This window comes from Pyxicephalus adspersus, chromosome 6 (genome assembly GCF_032062135.1).
Source record: "Pyxicephalus adspersus chromosome 6, UCB_Pads_2.0, whole genome shotgun sequence".
Taxonomy (NCBI): Eukaryota; Metazoa; Chordata; class Amphibia; order Anura; family Pyxicephalidae; genus Pyxicephalus; species Pyxicephalus adspersus.
The window spans coordinates 105983564-106003066 of record NC_092863.1 but is presented as its reverse complement, the minus strand read 5'-3'; the positions used below and the strand labels follow the sequence as shown (position 1 = coordinate 106003066).

Genomic DNA, 19503 nt, shown 5'->3' with positions numbered 1-19503 from the left:
CAAACAGCATCACAGAGAGGAGTCTGGAGGACGAATGAGAGCTGACTGCGAGTAATTAGGGGGCTCTCCGCACCTCGCCTCCCTCACAGAGACAATTACTGGCTGCCATCAATAAATCAGAATCTGACATCAAAGAAGAGGCTGCGATATTCACTCCGTATCCAGAGAAGGTTTTATGTGAGACTGGATAATGGCAGAAATATCTGATCAGACCCCAGGGACACCAGCCATGGCAAGTGACCACTGGGTGCTTTCCATGCTCTGCTCCTGCACGAGCTGCTGTGATGCGATGACAGGGTCTCTTTATAAAGCTAACACAATATCTGCGTTCCGGTTCATCGTATTGCATCACTAAGCTGTGCAGAGCTGTGAGGAAGTGATTGCCCCTCCCTGACTTCCATGTTGGGTTGGCTTTTTTATATGGGAACTCTCAGTGTGGTGCTAAATACCACCACATGCCACATGGGGGCACCAGTATTAGGAGAATGCTGGGGATCCAATGTGCAGGGCTGTCTGTGACCTGACCACATGCTCTGTGCACAGTTCCTATCCTGGGGTGACAATGCTGCTCCTCCAGAAATGTAAGCATTGTCACCCTATGGCAGGAAATGTGGCAATGGCAGGATCATCAAATGCAAACGAGAGGGGGGGGGGGGGGCTTGAAATAGTAATGCAGCCCCACAACGCAGATTTGTCGTATGGAAAAAGTAAGTACACCCTGCAATGGCGCTAGGATCATGTGACCAAATTCTGTGGAAATAACAAGACCCTCCACAGGGGGGAGCTGGAGGAACCGAACCACATTGGGGAGGGGGGATATAAAAAATTGGAACTGCTGCTAAAGGGGAGAAACGCCAACACCCGGGGTGTACTTACTTTTCCTTTTTGTCACCCCATAGATATTTTACATAAATGACTGGAAAGTCAATTTTTCTCTGCTTTGTATTCCAGATCATCATTTTATCTATGGACACTGGATGAAGATCGAGCGTTTTCCAGACTCTAATGTACAGCGCTACATATTATGCTGGCGCTATATCAATCCTGTTTATTAATAATTATCACACGGCTGACCCCCCCTCCCCCCATGGGGTGTACTTATTTTGTCACACAGCTGTATATCACCCGATGGATGGATAGCTACGACATAATAAATCCTTCATATAAAACAATCAGCACACCGGCAGGGCCCGGACACAACAAATCTTTATCATCACAAAATAAAAGTTACAAACTCTGATAAGGAAACGCTCAGCACTATCCGGGGTTTGCAGATCGGCTGTGATGGTGGAACGAGGAATCGAACCCACGGCCCGTCCTGCCATAAGGCACCGCGTCCGACTCATTGATTGGGTGATAATGGCAGAATCAGCCGTAAGGTCTTTTTCTGAATAAATGTTCAAAAAGATTTGGGAGTCCCAGCAGCCAATCAGACGCAAGCGTTTAGTTTGGTGGTTGATGTTGGGATGGAGGGCGGTTCAATTGAAGATCCAGAAGACTTCCGGCTTCCTTTATATTCGATTATTCAGATATATAAAGATGGAGGCCATCCAATCTGATCCAACGGAGATCACATGTCACCCCTGGGGAGGAGTTTGTGTGTACGGGGATGTGGCCACCATGTTTATAAACCTCATCAGTGTGCAGTCAAGTGGTCACATGACGCGCCATACCTGGGGTATATAGCCAGGTGGTCACATGATGCGCCATACCTGGGGTCACATGACACTCCATACCTGGGGTACAGTCAGGTGGTCACATGACACTCCATACCTGGGGTATATACAGTCAGGTGGTCACATGACACGCCATACCTGGGGTATATACAGTCAGGTGGTCACATGACACTCCATACCTGGGGTATATAGCCAGGTGGTCACATGATGCGCCATACCTGGGATATTCACAGTCAGGTGGTCACATAACACGCCATATTTGGAAGTACCTGGGGTATTTTATAGATGCAGCCATGAAAGGTAAAATGATGATGAAGGGGTAAAGGGGTCTGATGCCTTAGGTATAGGGTGGTCTGGGGGCATTTTGCCCTCCATGGGCAGGAGAACATTTGCCCCCAGAGACTGGTAAAAGTTAGATCGGCCAATAGTTATCCATCATTGGGTTCTGACCTGGAGGTGAGCTGTGCCAGCAGGTTGAGGGGTTGGGGGCATCCAGGCAGTACTTACCCCCTACTAATGCCTTCATTTTGGCCCCACCCACCAATGAAAAGTCTCAGAAAACACCGGCACCATTTGTAATCTTCAGGCCGTTTGGTTATTGGGGTCCATCCAGTAGAAGTTCCACACATGACGGACCCCCAGAGGTCTTCAGGCGATCCCTACACCCCACCTAGGTCATGGTGGCTCCTCACACAGTCACCTAAACTTGGGCAGCCAATAGACACCAGGCTGCACTTGCCCAAACCTGGCAGTCCTGGAATCCAAACGTTCCCCTTTATGAAGGTTTTGGGGTTTGCCCCCGGCCACCAGGGGGTCTTTGCTGCTTCCTCCCCATTGCCCCACCTCGGCCAAGGCCGGGCTTCTTCCTCTTTGGCCCCTGGCTCTCCACTTTTATGTCCTGCATCCACTGCGCCTCGTAGCTGCCGGGGGCCTGGAACCCGGGCTCAGCGCTATCCAGGGGGTCCTTGCTGAGGAGGACACAGATGGAGGGGCAATTCCTCTTGACAGTCAGTGGGTCCAGGCCGGCCTCGGGTACCATGGGTTCCCAGATCTCTTCTGTCTGCCTGTAGAAGATCTTGGTGATCTGGTGGAGATCCCTCACCCTCCTCTTCATGATCTCCACGCAGGTGATGGTCTTACTGAGAGCTTTGCCCGTTCCGCTGAACACCATCTGACGCACACGCCCATCCTCCATCCTGCCGATGGCAAAGCCCATGAGGTTCCGGATTTTGCTGCCGTCTTTCACCTTCATCTCGATGATGTCTGGGGGGAGGGAAGCAAAGGGCAGATCCATCGGCTTCTCCTCCACCCGGACCTTCTGGTAGTTCTCCATCACGCCCACCTACAGGTAAAGGAGAGAGGTGTTATCTATAGGCCACGCCCCCTGTACCAGCATTTAACCCAGAAATGGGAGGTGCCAGGCCACAGTAAGTCTGAGGGGGAGGAGTTAGGCTGCAGTGTCCCCACCCCCAAGGAGCTGATTCCTTCTTACTGACATTGAAGTGATGGGCAATCTCTCCAATAGCAGCACAGAACACATAGGCAGCTATAGAGGAAAGAAAGGGGCCCGGCTCAGGCTCTATCACAGGAGGGGCTCCTGGGGCCACAAACAGCTGCACTTCACACAGCAAGGGATGCCTCCCTAAGGCAGGGCTCTTCCTATAGGAGGTAAGCAGCACCTGGAGCTGTAGTCGGGTCATTGCTTACCTCCACACGTGTTATAGGACAGGTACACCTTGATTTAAAGGGCAGCACGTGTCTCCCTAGGAATGCTGGCATTTGTCGTTCCCCCGCAGCTGGAGAGTTCTCAGTGACGGCACTTCCAGCCCATATCTGACCCCTGGCTGTGATACCCCCACTCCCTGAGCTGAGGAGACCTCTCTCACCTCACACAGACCCCGTACACTGCACCGACCGGGAACTTCACTGCGCCGCCATCTTACCGTGACATCATCACTCGGGGCGGGGTTATCGGCATCCACCAATCACATATAAGGACGCTGGCCACACTTCCGGGATGCGTCTGACAGCGTGGAACGCACACGTGTTCGACACAATTCTGGAGAATGCTGCCACCAGCTGGTCACATACGTTACTGCACCACTCGTTAGTTTCATGCAAAAAACTCATCTCAGGTGATAGATGGGAAGGGTACAGGTAGCACAGAAATGGCTCTGTACCTGGATCTTCTGTTATCCCTCATCTCAGGTGATAGATGGGGATTGGGGGGGGGGGGTTGTTCAGATAGCACAGTAATGGCTTTGTACCTAGGACTCCTGAAGCCCCACAATGAATGGGCAGGGTAAGTACATTGATCAGTTAAAAAGTTCAAACTACTTACAGGTGAAGTGAATAACATTCATTATCATCCACCTATCCAGGAACAGAAGATATCAGACAGCAAAAACAGGAATTGTTTAACCTGTTCTGACCCCACTTGAAGTTCCTACAATAGACATACATCTTCATATTTGGAGGAATGGAAGGTGGGCTGAAGAATTATGTTTCACTTTAGATCACATGGATGGGTGGATGTGTGTGCATTGTGTATATGAGGGAGAGATGATAGCAGGGTGCATTATGGGAAAAAGGAGGGCTGTAGACAGATGCCACAGGGCACCTTTAGAGGTCTTGTTGGGTCTATGCCCAGATCACAGAATATTAGGGTATTGTATAGTACATTGATGGTTCTGTATATGATTCCCCTAATACTCCTCATCTCAGGTGATATAAGGGGGTTTGTATAGTACAATGAGGGCTGGGATTCCCCCGACACCCCTCATCTCAGGATACAGATAATAAGAATCTCAGAAAGGATTAGAAGCTGAACCCCCAGGAAGCTCACAATGATTCCTTAGATTGTAAGCTCTTCTGGTTGGTGTAATCTTCTCCTCCTGTATCACCGTCTGTATCTGTCTGTCATTTGCAAGCCATATTCAATGTACAGCGCTGTGTAATATGTTGGCACTATATAAATACTATTAATAAAACATTTCTAGACAACATGAAGTTGATTTTATTGGAAGTTTGGTTGAAGTATTACACAACACAAATAAAGAAATGAGACAATAAATACATCTTAGCACAGGGCCCCAATACAGGAGGTATATCCCCCCCATGGGAGCACTGGACCCCTCTGAGTGTACAATCCTAGAGCCATTTGCTGGTTTGGATAAGCTTGTCACATGAGACCATAGTGTGGGATTTAGTAAGAAACATTCTCATATAATGAATAAAGGCCAATAGCACTTCATGCTGAAGCAGCGATCAGGAATTTATATTTGCACTACATGGTTAGTATAAATAAAGGGGGTGGCAGTTAGAGATAACGGGGGGCAGAGTCACTCAGGCGTGGGCTTCACTTGTTTAGCTGCCTCAATCTTGGACAGGGTCTCATCCCACATGACGAATTGTTTGGAGAGGAGAAGAGTCTGAGGCGACAGGTTAAGGATCATACGGGCAAAATTACATAATAAGAATAAAAAAAAAAGCAATGGGCTGCAGGAAAGAAGCCAACTCATCATTCATAGAATTAGGTGAAAGATCACTACACGCAGTATAACGTATCCTCTACCTGCATGAGAAATATGTGAATGATAACCTTCATCAGAAGAGTTTTATTTCCTGGCTGTCTCTCTCGTCCTCTATTCCATACTCAGGGAGTCCTATGAAGAAGCCTTCACCGTTCTCATAGCAGCAGTCACCCCGAACCTAAAAATGTTCTAACGTTCTCTATATCAAGTAATCAGTGATCTGCAGTTAAAGAGGAACTAAAGAAAATAAAATGAAAATAAAAAAATGACACAATAATCGCTTGATGGCACACGTCCTTCCCTCGATCCAGTCCCATGTCGTCCTAGGGGAAGGAAGCTCTGGGCGCCGCCATCTTCGGTTTTCTTGCTACGTCACCTGATCTTGCAATGTGCAGGTGTGGGATCAGGTGACGTAGCCGCTGTAGAGGGGGGGGAGAGAGCTGATCTCACTGCGCATGCGTGAAATCGGCATCTCTTTCCCCTTTTTGGAAAAAATGCCCCTGTATTGAAGGGGGCAGTGCTGCACCCTTATTTTTTTCAAAAAAGGAGATGCACTAAAAAAATAAAAAAAAATAAGATTTTCCATATGATGGTTGCTACTTTTTATGTAAAGTGAAATTAGTCCACTTTAAGATGCAGCATTTGGTTATCTTCTGTAATTTAGTAGCATCTCGCAGGGGCCCCTAACAGCTTTTCATGTCATTTGTTTTTAGTGTGACTGAATATTTGCTGTTGTAATGGACTATAGAGCAAGTGTGACAATATATATACCCTGGGTTGCTATGGCTGGCAATGTACATCTATAGCAGGCATGGGCAAACTATGGACCGTTGGGCTTTTTAATCTGACCCTTCAAATATTGGTACAAAATTGTTGACTGACAAAAAATGGCGACTAACAACACTGATCCCACTGAAACTGATTGTAAGTTTTCTATTACCTTTAGGTAATGGCTTTTATGTGTAATTTATATTCATTCATACAATCACTCTCCATTATTTTGATACTGGCCCTGCTGGGATGTCGAACTTTTAAAACTCATTGTGGACCCTGAACCAAAAAGTTTGACCCCTTCCCCCCTGATCTACATACAGCAGGGGAAAGAACACAACAATTGCAGTTGTAGTGTGCTGTAATCATACGCAGCTTCTAATAATTTCCTACAACTTAGCACTATGCCAGTCTTGTATAATTTGGTTGGAAGTTGTCTATATCCTGGAATGTGTTAGCTGTAATTGAATTCAGCTTCTGTATTCTTCTGTAAGCCAAATTTAAAAAAATGACTTTTACAATTTATTTTATTACAGCAGCTGGCTCTAACACTCTCCTATAACATTGCTGAACTCTTCCTGCTTCAGTGTTCCCTGAAATGGGCTCTTTATATAGGGAACCGCTAGAGATTGGTCCCACCCTGGGGTGTAGAGCCCATTCAGGATTACCAAAAGGAAGATCTCAGTGGATCCATGTTGGCTCTATTTTATTTTTGTTGGATAACTGACTGTATCTCAATCTCCACATTCTTGATCTGATTTGCCCTAGTTGGGGTAGATATTGATATTAGAACTCCCAGCACACTCATTGAGCTTTGAAAATATATTTTGTTTGCCGATTTACATTTTTTTTGCCCTCATGTAATATGGCAGCGGTTGGGTTGTGACCAGTATGGGGTGGCTATGGGCACAGCAGCAGACCCAATGCCAGTCTCTCTGCACACACAGCACCACATTCCTTCATGTAAAGGATACCAGCTTGTTATAATCCTCCAGCAGCTTCTTGGTCTCTGCTGAGATTTCATCGCACTGGTCCTGGAAAAAGAAACAGGTAAGGTCAGAGGAAGCAAAGGACATTCACCCAAAGCCCAATATACGCAAAGCAAATGATTTGAGTGTTGTCAGGAGCCAGGCCTATAGGTGCTCCCAGCACACCAACACTAAGCACCTTCCAGTCTTAGACATTCTGATTACAAGAGCAACAAATCATCATTAAAATATGATTGTGATAGGTTCAGGGCAGGGACGGTTTTTCGTTTCTACAGATAGATCATAAATATAAAAGTATCTGCAGCTTCTATTTCCTGCCAAATGATGATTATAAATGAATAGAATTATAAAACAGCTAACTAAAGTCAAGATAACTGTGACTGCAATCCTGGGAACATCCGATTGCCTCATGGAATCAGGAAGGAATTTTTTTCCGTGTGTTGAAGCAAATTGTACCCGGGGTTTTTAGCTTCAAGCAACTTTTTCAGCATCTTCTGTACAAGCTTCATTTAGTACTGAAACCTGCTGCAACTTATTTATAGTGACAGTGTGCTCTGCCATTAAAATCTCCATAACAGGAAATGAAGAATGTGCTAAAAGATCTAAAAAAGTTGCTCGAAGTTTTACAAATGCTCAGTTAGATCTCACTGCACACTCATCTCCTATACAACCTAATATCTCTTCTATATGCACAGAGCAGGGTGTATGGGGTCATACAGGGGCAGGTTTAGCTTGCACTGTTGATGGGGTTGATTTTAGCCTCTTACAGTTTAGGTTAGGATGTGCTCATCCTGAATGAATCATTTATTTTATGTACAGCGGCCACTCTTGTTGTTTTATGTGTGTTTATCTATACAATGTGTAGAGGGCTTCAGGACTCCTTCACACCAGATCTATACTTCAGCTCCAACCAAAACCATTTTCAATTATTTTGAGATAAGGGAATGGAAGAATTAATTGAGCAGAAGGCATCTCTGCTCCTTAGGCGTACACTCAGAGCAAGGTGATAGGAAGTACTGAAGCCACTGTTGACATAATGGAGGCATTGCAATAAAACTGGGTTAATATTATTGTGTTTTTGTCCCATGACAACTCATTCTTATCCTGCTGTCACAGGGACAGGAAATGGGAAGGAATCTCCCCTATCAGGACAGGCAATAAAGAGCTGACAGAAGCATTTCTTCTCTTGGCTGGAGTTGGACATTGAAGTAAATGGAGCCGATTCTCAGCACATTTCTAATCTCTTTGTGTTTACCTTCACCTGTCCAGTTACAGAGACCTGCAATGTGTGTTAGACACAGCATGTGTACCTAATGCCACCTAGTGTAAAGGAATCCTTATGGCCAATCAGAATTGTCCCCCATTCTATAGTATCAGATCACCTGTTGCTGGATGTGGATCTGGGACAAGCTCTGTAACTTGGAGATTTGGCCTGGAACCGCTGGAGAAATAAAAACAAAAATATGAGATGTAAAATAGACTTTTATACCGAGATCCTTACCCCATAATATGCTCAGACAATCGACCATAACAGCCAATGTGATTAAGATAAAAAAAGACAAATTCAAATTACAGCTGGCAGCCAAATTCACTGAGATGAATTGAAGAAGGAGCAGTGGATTATATGCAGTAATAGTGACCATGGTGATATCAATGGGTATACAATGCAGGAAGATCATAGCTGGTAGGAGGGGACATCAGGGTGCTGCACTGAGCTTCCTGAAGACAGTCGAAGCACTCTGCCTTAGCACTCTTAGGAACCATCAGCCTGGATGCAAGTTTGCTCATGGAAAAAACAAAATTGCCTTGCGGTGTGAATGCTGAAAGGAAGTTCCTAAGCAGGTTACACTTGCAAACAGACCGCCCTAGGTAACACCCACAGGTAATATGGAGTCTCAATGATTAAAAAAGAATTAAAATCCACTAAATGAAAGGGGGTGAGATACAGACAGTCACCCTGGGGGGGAGGGGTTGGATGATTCTGGATGTCCTCCAGTCAGAAAATGAGGCAGTATATCTGCTGCAGCTTCTAATGCACACTCTAAGAAGCTCACAGTGCACAGAAATTAGAACAGGAAACTTGTACAAATGTGCAAGACTGCGAGTCTATGTGCAAGTTTTTTCTGAGTCTATGACTCATACCCCAGCTAAATAAATGATGATGCTTACAAAACAGATGAATTGTCACCTGCTGGTCAAGGTGAAGCTACATTGCAGGCCACCCCGCACCCCTAACATAGGAGTCAGCCCTATGTAGGCATTGGTGTAGATCAGGGGTATCAAACTCAAACACACAGAGAGCCGAAATTGAAAACTTAGTCCAAGTCGCGGGCCAAACTTAAAATTTACAGTGTAGAATGAGCGTGCCTTTACACTTAGGGGTCTATTTGTAAAGCAGTGAATCTGACATTCAAAGAAACATTCCCTGGTGGACAATCAATTACTGCTGTTGTAATGAACCAGGGAGATTCTCCACAAGGAGATGATTTAATGAATGAAAGATTCATAAATAGCTTTATATATTGATTCCTATAATACTGCATGATAGAAAAATAAAAATAAAATAGGCTTTACAGAAGAGAAGTCTTTTGTTTATCCTGGAGTGTGAGAAAACTTTCACCTTGGTGTAATCTGCATGGTTGTTAGTAATATATTGGGTAAGTAGTCTTGTTTCTTCTTATTGCTTTTTCTAATTGTTTTACTTAACGAGAGAATGAATTGCTGCATTCATTTGGTTTCACATTGCATTCCCTGGCTTACCTGTCAGTAAAAACTCTGCGGGGTCTACGCATAGGCTGCTGTTCAATAGACACGAGGGATGCCGCTTCTACAATTACCGGCATCTATAAAATGTGGGGCCACGCATAGGCAGAGAGGCCGCTGGTGTAGAGATGCGAGTGATGCTGGGAATTGTAGTAGCGGCATCACTCTATAGAACAGCAGCTGGCCCACCATTACTACGGATTGCAGTAGCGGCAGACCAGCTGCAATTCATATAAAGAATTATTTTGGGGGCCAAAAAAAAAGGACGTTTCGGGCCAGAGTTTGACACCCCTGGTGTAGATGTTTTGCCGGCACCATATAAATACTGTTTATTCTTATCATGAATAATATTATTAATAATAATAATGATGATCCCCACCACCACCCCTGCTGCAGGGGTCAGCCCTGTGTAAGAATTCCTGCCAATGACTCCCCCCTAGGTGACAATTTGTCTTTATTATGGTCTTCGGGGGCATTGAAAGAAGTCCCCAGATCCTCACCTTTGATGTGTTCGCTGTCCAGGATTGGCTGCAGAGAATGGAGCTGCTCCAGCAGGGGGGCCTGAGACATAATATACGGCTCCTCTGCAGGAAGAAATCACACAGAGTCATACACTGATCAGCATGAAGCTGCAAGATCTAAAGCTAGTAAAGTACTTTCTTGTATTAAAGGAATAGACTGCAGAGATGGAGACATAATTCTGCCCCTGTACAAAACATTGGTCACACCACATCTGGAATATGCAGTCCAGGTTTGGGCCCCAGTTCACAAAAAGGACATTGTGGGATTGGAGAGAGTGCAGAGAAGGACAACTAAACTAATAAAAGGAATGGAGGAGCTCCGCTATGAGGAGAGATTAGCTGAACTGAATCTTTTCTCCCTTGAGAAGAGACGTATAAGGGGGGATATGATCACCCTGTATAAATATATAAACGGTCCATATAGAGAACTCTCTTCCCCAATATTTACTGTAAGATCATTACAAAGCACAAGGGGGCGCTCTTTGTGTCTGGAGGAAAAGACGTTTAAGCTCCGGTTAAGGAAGGGATTCTTCACTGTAAGGTGTGAAAATGTGGAATCGGCTCCCTCAGGATGTAGTTTCAACAAGTTCTATAGATTGCTTTAAGAAAAAGCTGGATGATTTCTAGAAGCACAGAATATAACTGGGGATTAAGGCTTTAAAGTAAAGATAACAGAGACTGCTGATCCAGGGAACATCCGACTGCCTCATGGGATCAGGAAGGATTTTTTTTCCCGAAGCAAATTGTACCCGGGGTTTTTGCCTTCCTCTGGACCAACTATGTCTATAGGGTTTTATATCTGGGATATGTTTATTTCCCTAGTGGTAGAATTGATGGACTTATGTCTTTTTCAGCCTGACTGACGATGTAACCATGTGACTATGTATGAGCAGCACCCAGGGAGAGGACTCACCTGCCAGGATGTATTCCAGTTTCATGGCGTCCGGCATGGCCACTCTGTCTATGTAATGCGGATCCAGATATTTTATCAGATCATCAACTGAAAACACAGAAGAGAAGAAAATATAAATGACACAAAACTGCAAAAAAGAAGAAACACAGAGAACTTAACTAATTAAAGGAAACCTCGGAAAATAATAAATAAGAGGAGTCATAGAGGGAACTCCGGTCACACGGACATTGATTGTCATGCCAAGGAAATTCAATGACTGCAGAACGTTTTCCCTCTTCTGTAGCACAGATAGGAAGGAGCAATGTAACTGATAACTGTGCAGCACAGGAAGTTACCGGATCACAGCCATGGATACAGTCATGAAAGGTTCTGCTCCAATGGAACGGATCCAATTATCAGCTGACTCAGGAAATGGGTGCTAGACGTGTACGCGGGTATCTGCCCCCTGCTGGACACATGGCACATTTCCTGTACGCAGCCATTACAGAACTTTTCTCTGTTGGATTGTACAATGCGGGGACACTCACTCTTCTTGTACAGAGTCTTCACTCGCTCCCGCTTCCCAGCCACATTTCCCAGAGACACCTGGACCTTCACCAACCCGTCTGCAACCTGAGGGAGAGATCAGAGGAGGGCATCATACACGGGGCAAATCACACAGAGATGAATTGGAGGTGGGCACATATACCAGAGCATTATGGCGCGGTTGTTGGGGTATATCCTGGGTAAGTGGGGTGATACCACAGAATAGAGGGGCCCATGGGGTGGACTCACAAGGGGAGGGATGATAACATGGCCTATATTGGGGGCGGGGTCACATTTTGGGGTGGTAATGTCACAAGAGACATTGGTGACGTCACAGTTCAATGTATGAAGAGATTTGTGACGTCATAGGATGACATCAGGGTGGGGTAAGATCACAATGATTGGATGACATCAGCAGATAAAGGTGAGGTCAGTGATATACGGAGATGGCGGGGTCACCTTTCTGGCCGGTGCTCCGGTCTCCCCGTACAGCCGCCTCTCCAGCTCTTCCAACCGGCTCTGCAATTCCCGAGTCTCCGCCATCACTGTCCGCCGCACCCTTAATGCGTCATCACTCAGCGACCAAGACCTGCGTTCCAGCGCTAGGGACGTCACCATATTTTGACACTGGCTCCCTCCCCTCGCCTGCTGAAAGCGTCTGCTAGTATCCATGACGACAGATCACGCTTCCTGTTGTGGGCGGGGTCAGGGAGGAGCCACAGATTTATCACTGTGTCCCCGCTGAGGATCTTATCCTTACTTCCTGGTGACACCCTGAAACACCAAGGGTTCCACCTATTCCTTGTAACAATAAATATAAAATTTATTATAAATATATAGTTACTTTTTTTCTTTGTGTTGCCAATCTTTTTAACACTTTCCTGACAGCTCACGTGACATGAAGCGGCTTTTTCTTGCAGATCATGTGACCCCGGCATCACCTGCAGGTCACATGACTTGTGACGTCACAGCCAAGTTGTTACATTGTATTTATGTTTTATATTTCTTTATCCAATGATTGCCAGCCAATCAGACACCTACGCTGCTTCCTAAAGTGGACCTGTCACCACATGTTTAGCATTATATAGAAGGATGGTGCCGGCCTCGCTGGGATTGGTTTGTGGACTTATCACCGGTAAAGGTGAATTTTTTTTTTCACTAAAGTTTTACTTTAGAGAACCAGCAGTGGGCAGCACTGAGCCACTCCCCGCTGTACCCATTCATTCTGCATGGAGACGCTGCATGGAATATCCCACACATGGCAGAGGATCGGGGGCATGAGGAAGCAGCGACTCCACCGCAACCTGAGTATAGGCGCAATATTGGGGGGGAGGGGGTGTATTGTACATTGGAAGTCCCTATACATTTAATAAAGTTTTATTGTATCAAATCTCCTAAAATTCGCAGGAATTACAAGTAGGTGAGAAATATGGCACTGCTGGGTGAATAAGATTCATCTCATTCTGCTGCTGCACACAGGGGCTCCGAGGGTCCCATACATGCAGACTCCATTGTGTTCTCATTCTACAGGAGGCGATCAGCTGAGCAGATTGTCATTTTCATTAATGATCATTGATATAATTATTTATTAATAATATTAAACAGGATTTATATAGCGCCAACATATTACGCAGCGCTGTACATTAAATAGGGGTTGGAAATGACAGACAGATACAGACAGTGACACAGGAGGGGGAGGGGACCCTGACCCGAAGAGCTTACACTCTACTATTACTGGTGACAGCCGATTTATAAATAGCCAATAATGGAGCTCCAAGTTTACTTTTTATTTATTTTCCGTGTTTATTGCTTTCATTTTATGTGCACAGATCTTTATTTCATCACAAATTATTTGTGATTTCTTTTATTTTGTTGCAAAGTTTGACTATAACTTTGGCTAGGTACACACGTGCAACAATTATTGTTAGAAAACAAACGATTATTCACAAATATTTTGAACGATATATATAATATAATTCACCAATAGTGTACACACGCTGGATACGATGGTTTGAGCGATGCGGGGAGTAAAGGAGAAAATGTAACGCGGAACAATCCATGATCACTGAACGATTGTACACACAATACATAGCGAACGATCGCCACCCAATCAGATCTGCCGGGACGGTCGTTAGTTTTGATGCCGGCTTCTTCTTCCCCTGGCGATCCCCGGCCGGCATCTGCATCCCCGGCGTGTAAATGTTGGGGATGCCAGGTCGGGGGAAGCGGATGCCGGCCACGCATTTGTTGACGAGCGTATGGCTGGGGGACGGGACCAAGCGGGGAATCTCAAAATATCTTTTATAAATTTACTGCTTTTACATTTAAAAATACCTAAAATTCATACTGCCAGGAAGGTTAAACAACCACATACACAATGAGCTCTATTTATAAAGCAGGGAATCAGACATTCACTCATTCAGGTCCATGGCCCTGATTTATGAAAGCTCTCCAAGACTGCAGAGGATACACTTTCATCAATAAACCTGAGTGATCCAGCAAACCTGGAATAGATTTCTTAAAGTCATTTGCTTTCCACTAGCAAATGTTTTCAATCCTGGAGCAGATCCGTTCCAGGTTTGCTGGATCACCCAGGTTTACTGATGAAATTGTATTGGAGAGCTTTAATAAATCCGGCTCATGTGTCAATGGCTGTCATGGATTCCCACCAGGGAATGTTTGAGGGAATGTCAGATTCCCTGCTTTATAAATAGGTCCCTGTGACTTGGTAGATGAGTATTTGTGATGACAATAGATTATTATACCGAAGTTTGAGGACACGAGGAGGGAATCCAGGATTTGTTATCTCATAGGAAACATAAGATAAATGAATAAACTGTGAAGAGGAATACCAAAGCCGACATTGTGCTGACACCTGGAAGAGGAGAAGTGTTCTGTCCTATGGTGGCAATGCACACACTTCATGGAAGAGCACCATGGCAGGCAATGGGAGTCAATAGGAGATCAATGGGGTCACCGGCACACATTCACCCCAAGCACCACATGGGCAAATGGAGTTTTTTTTTAGCTGGGGCACCAGGGATTAGTAGATTCCGGATAAATGTAGTTTCTGGTTGCTTGAAAGTTACTATTACAAAAAAAGATTGGCCTAAATAATTCTCTACCCCATACCGTGCCATAATTAGAACAAATAAATACAACATTGACTTACTGTATCTCAAGATTAAATGTTATAGAAAACAGCGTTGTAAATGCATGAATACAGAGAGAAAGGAGGCAGATTATTATTGGATTAAATTATGGGAACAGATTATTTTAATGAAATATTGGAGTATGTTATTAAATTTATGTGTGCATATCATCATTATTATTATTATTATTATTATGAAATATAAGAGCAGGTTATTAGTATTGTAAAAGGCATCAAAGCCTAGTAATATAATTATTATAACATAGTATGTGAGAAGTTTATTATAATGAAGACACATGGGTCACGCTAATATAAATTAACTAAGAATCGGTTTATTTCTGTATACAATGTACTGTATATGTTTATGTGAATCATATTAGCACAGCGACCCCTACTGGCCACATACAATATGACATCTAAGAAGAAAAGGAGTGCCGCTTGCTTGAGAGTGCTGGCTGCTTGAGTTCCAGATAATGGGGAGTTTACTTTATATGAACATTTTCATAACTTATGAAAGAGGTCACAGGGGGAGACTACTGTGAGAACCTGAAATTCCTATGTGGTGTGACCTTCATGGAGAGAAGCAAAATGTATTAGGATGTATCTGGTCTATAAGCCAGTGGCTGTGGGTGTACAGTGGGATAAATGTTTCTATATAGGATGTATCCGGTCTATAAACCAGTGGCTCTGGGTGTACAGTGGGATAAATGCCTCTATATAGGATGTATCAAGTCTATAATCTGGTGGCTCTGGGTGTACAGTGGGATAAATGTTTCTATATTAGGATGTATCCGGTCTATAAACCAGTGGCTCTGGGTGTACAATGGGATAAATGTCTCTATATTAGGATGTATCCGCTCTATAAACCAGGGGCTCTGGGTGTACAGTGGGATAAATGTCTCTATATAGGATGTATCAAGTCTATAATCTGGCGGCTCTGGGTGTACAGTGGGATAAATGTTTCTATATTAGGATGTATCCGGTCTATAAACCAGTGGCTCTGGGTGTACAATGGGATAAATGTCTCTATATTAGGATGTATCCGCTCTATAAACCAGGGGCTCTGGGTGTACAGTGGGATAAATGTCTCTATATGAGTGATTTGGGATATAGAAGGGTTTTGGTACTTTTTGTTATTATCTTTGTGTCCTTTGTAAAAGTTTATATTTCGTTTTTTTTTTTCCCATGAATTATCTTTTTGCAGATAAGTAGAAAGTTTCCCCTTGAAGTGAGGATATTTGGATACATCTCACTTCTTGAATATAATTATTTTGCCCCTTGGGCAGCAAACATTTTGTCCTTGACATAGAAGCCGTATCGCCCTTCAGACGTCAAAGGGAAGATCTCCGAATTTCCAATCCCCCCGGCGTGTCCCCTTTACAATGGGGGCCACAGACAATGCGATGGCCATTGATTAGGCGGCTCGCTCTTAGATGCCACCTTCTCTACAGTGCAAATAACAATTGATTTTTGGAAAGTGCGTTGTTTTTACATCTCTTTTCTTTTGGGCTTTCTGTAGCCGGCAGAATTTCTACTCATTAACGGTCTCTATGCAAATGGCGCTCGGACTTGTCAATACGGATAATTAATCCTGCAGGAAAAATACAAACTTGTCTGATGAAGTTTTACTGCGGGGAGATGCATGGCACAAGGGGATCGATCCTGGATGCCGCACAATGCCGCCCCAGCTACTAAATGAAGATCTTTATAGGTTGGTCAGGTGAAAAGGCCACACGGGCAATTAATTCCCGTTATGGTCATATCTAGGAGACAACCCCGAACAAAAAGACTTCAATATTCCCATTAATATGTCAGAGATTTGTAAACATTATAATGTATTACACGGACAGGGGGAGGGGTGCACTCTCTGCTTCCACTTTACAAAACTGTAAAACAAGAATTAAAAAAAATACATTTTTTGCCTTTTTGGCATTTTTGTAGCATTTTAAATAAATGGGCAGCATGGTGGCTCAGTGGTTAGCACTCCGCTCTTTGCAGTGCTGGGTCCCGGGAATCTCGGTTAGAACAATATCTGCATGGAGTTTGCAGGTTCTCCCCAGTTTCCGCACCTTTTTGCACCCTCATAGGTGAAGTTGATAATAATTGAACCGGACTGTATTCACACGTCAGATTGCCTGAGATGAACAGTCATGCTTGTCTCTGGTGAAAATGTACAGTGGTCACCAACGGTCACGTCTGTTCACTGCTATGGCGGAGAGCAGAGTGGGGTGATACTCATCCTCCCCCCTTTCCACAAAGACAAACGCGTCACACTTGGGGAGACAGGGCCATTAGGGGGCGCTATGGCTTGCACAGGAGTAGTTTCAACCCAGACAAGAGCCAAGGCACAGAGTCTAAGACGTAACCAGGTTTTCTCCAGAGCCCCTAGTGGTGAGGATGTTGCATTGCTGGTTACTGCCAGGTTGCGGTCCCACACCAGGGTGGGAAGGATGATACGCGGAACCAAATCACTAAGCAGAAGAATTGTCTAGGAAGGCTGGGGTCAAGACAGGCAGCAAGCAAGAGAGGTCAGGTCACACGCCAGGGGTCAATAGCCAGGGATCCATGAAATAGACACCAGTGACACAGGGGCCACTTGGAACACAGGAGACACTGGAAACAACACGAGGCACAGGTGACACAGACAGAGAGGAACAATGGAACAGCACAAGGAAACTGTCTGGAAACAACAGACTGGGCAACAAGGGGTTACACAGGAGCTAGTAAGGAAAAACACTGATTTAAACAACAGGTGTAGAGGAAATGCTCAGCAGAGCTAAGGGGCTTGGCACTAGTTCGCTGCACAAAGTGCTGTGTCTGAGCAAGCTAAACATCTAGGATGATTAAGAGGCTATTTCCTGATTGGCTGGTGGGATGGGCGAAAATGATAAAACTTGGAAGCTCAGGCGCGCCCAGGGTCAGAACAGCCCACAGGAGAGGTAAGTGTGACAAAAGGGAATTGGTTGTGCGGCAATCATTCATCTGTCACTGAAAACAATCCAGTAAGATCATTTCCAGCGACAATCTTCTGTCTCTATGAGGCTTTCAGGACCTGGATCCTTACTAACAAGAACACAGAAGAAAGTATTTAGGTTAATTAGTTCATCTTGCAGTGCTTGCTCCTATGCAGGACTTTGCAAAAAATAAAGTATTATTATTGATGATAATAATAATGATAATAAACAGGATTTATATAGCGCCAATATATTACGCAGTGCGGGGTTACCTCCTCCTGTGCTGCCATTTTTCCTATCTTCAAATGTTACCTTTTCTAAACAGATTTTCTACATCCAACACTGCCGGGAGTGTCAGATATGTGCTTTCCCAATGGGCAGTGGTTCTGTTGGACTTTACATTCATACAGAACACAATAGTGACACAAGCAGAAGGAAACCCAATGCAGACGGGGACCAATCATATGACAGCAGCAATAGTGTTTGGGAGTAGTAGGCTCAGTGTTAACTTCATTTTTTGTAAAGAAGCCATATTTAAAAGTTAGCTTCTTTAAATCTGAATTGAAGGGATACTGCTGGGTGCACCTGACATAATGTGCAGCCATTTGCACCATATGCTTGAGTTTGCCCAATTCCGGTGATGACAGCTCTGAGTTCCCCCACGTACAGCCCAATGCCAAATTTGATGAACCTTCTTCTGCCGGTGATGTCTTCCTTCTCCAGCCATAGGGTAGCCAGTGGTGATGCAGTTCATGCACATGTGCATTATCCTTGCACAAGGCTCAACTCTACGATATCTTACAGATACCAGGAATTCTGAATTCTGAAATAAAATGCAAAAAAGCAAATCATCTAAGCAAAAACACCAGAATTGATTCCATACTTTCATTTTGCTTTTAGTAAAGAAAATTGAAGTGGCTTTTCAACAACTGCACTAGCATAAATTTAGCAGAACCCATGAATAATATTAGGAATATTATGAGTATGGTGATATTGGTGAAAGTGATTTTCTCAGCAGTGGAAATGAGCTGATTAGGTGTAAATCACAAATAATTTGCTATACTTATTTAAGTGGATAATTTTCCAACACTGAGCTATAATAAAGTATATATATAATCCAGAAAAGAAACAAAATTATATTGGCCAGAAAAAAAAAAACACAGACAGTCACTATTGCAACTTTCCTTAACATTTGTGGTCAGTTAGAGATTGGCCTTCTTACAACAGCACTCAGTGGAGAAGGAATCTATTTATATTAATGGGCAATGTAAAAAGAAATCCCTTTTATTCGTAGAATTTCCTTACATTGGTGGTTAAGAGACAAGTGCCCCCCCCCCCCCCCTACCCTGGCAGTCTATGGAAAAAGAGCCTCCTTATATTTGTAGGTATTACGAGAAAACCCTCCTAATGTTGGTGGTGAGTTGACAAATATCCCCTTAGTTTGGTGATTGGTAGAGAAATGTCCCGTTACTTGGGAGTTTGCTAAATATCAAACCCTTACACTGTTGGGAGGTAGGAGAAGGTTCAGTGGAGATATGCCCCTTACATTGGCGTTGTGTGGAGATCTGCCCCCTTACATTGGCGTTGTGTGGAGATCTGCCCCCTTACATTGGCGTTGTGTGGAGATCTGCCCCCTTACATTGGTGTTGTGTGGAGATCTGCCCCCTTACATTGGTGTTGTGTGGAGATCTGCCCCCTTACATTGGC

The 19503-nt window shown here is 44.3% G+C and overlaps 2 protein-coding genes across 3 annotated transcripts; both read right to left on the bottom strand.

The window, feature by feature from the left end:
• Window positions 1-1188: 1188 nt before the first annotated feature.
• On the bottom strand, window positions 1189-3636 carry RPP25L (ribonuclease P/MRP subunit p25 like). 2 transcript variants are annotated; one of them, XM_072413601.1, is made up of 2 exons: window positions 3563-3636; window positions 1189-3018 (listed from the first exon to the last, which is right to left on the bottom strand). In XM_072413601.1, the coding sequence occupies exon 2, from the start codon at window positions 3007-3009 to the stop codon at window positions 2452-2454; it is 558 nt and encodes a 185-aa protein (XP_072269702.1). In that variant the 5' UTR covers window positions 3010-3018; window positions 3563-3636; the 3' UTR covers window positions 1189-2451. The 2 variants fall into 2 exon arrangements, with proteins under 2 accessions (XP_072269702.1, XP_072269701.1); XM_072413600.1 differs by lacking the exon at window positions 3563-3636 and adding an exon at window positions 3384-3519.
• Window positions 3637-4668: 1032 nt separating this feature from the next.
• Window positions 4669-12378, bottom strand: DCTN3 (dynactin subunit 3). The gene is made up of 7 exons (XM_072413599.1): window positions 12151-12378; window positions 11694-11778; window positions 11167-11253; window positions 10233-10316; window positions 8352-8410; window positions 6955-7014; window positions 4669-5107 (listed from the first exon to the last, which is right to left on the bottom strand). Exons 1-7 carry the CDS (start codon window positions 12361-12363, stop codon window positions 5018-5020), a joined length of 678 nt encoding a protein of 225 aa, XP_072269700.1. The 5' UTR covers window positions 12364-12378; the 3' UTR covers window positions 4669-5017.
• Between the last annotated feature and the right edge of the window lie 7125 nt (window positions 12379-19503).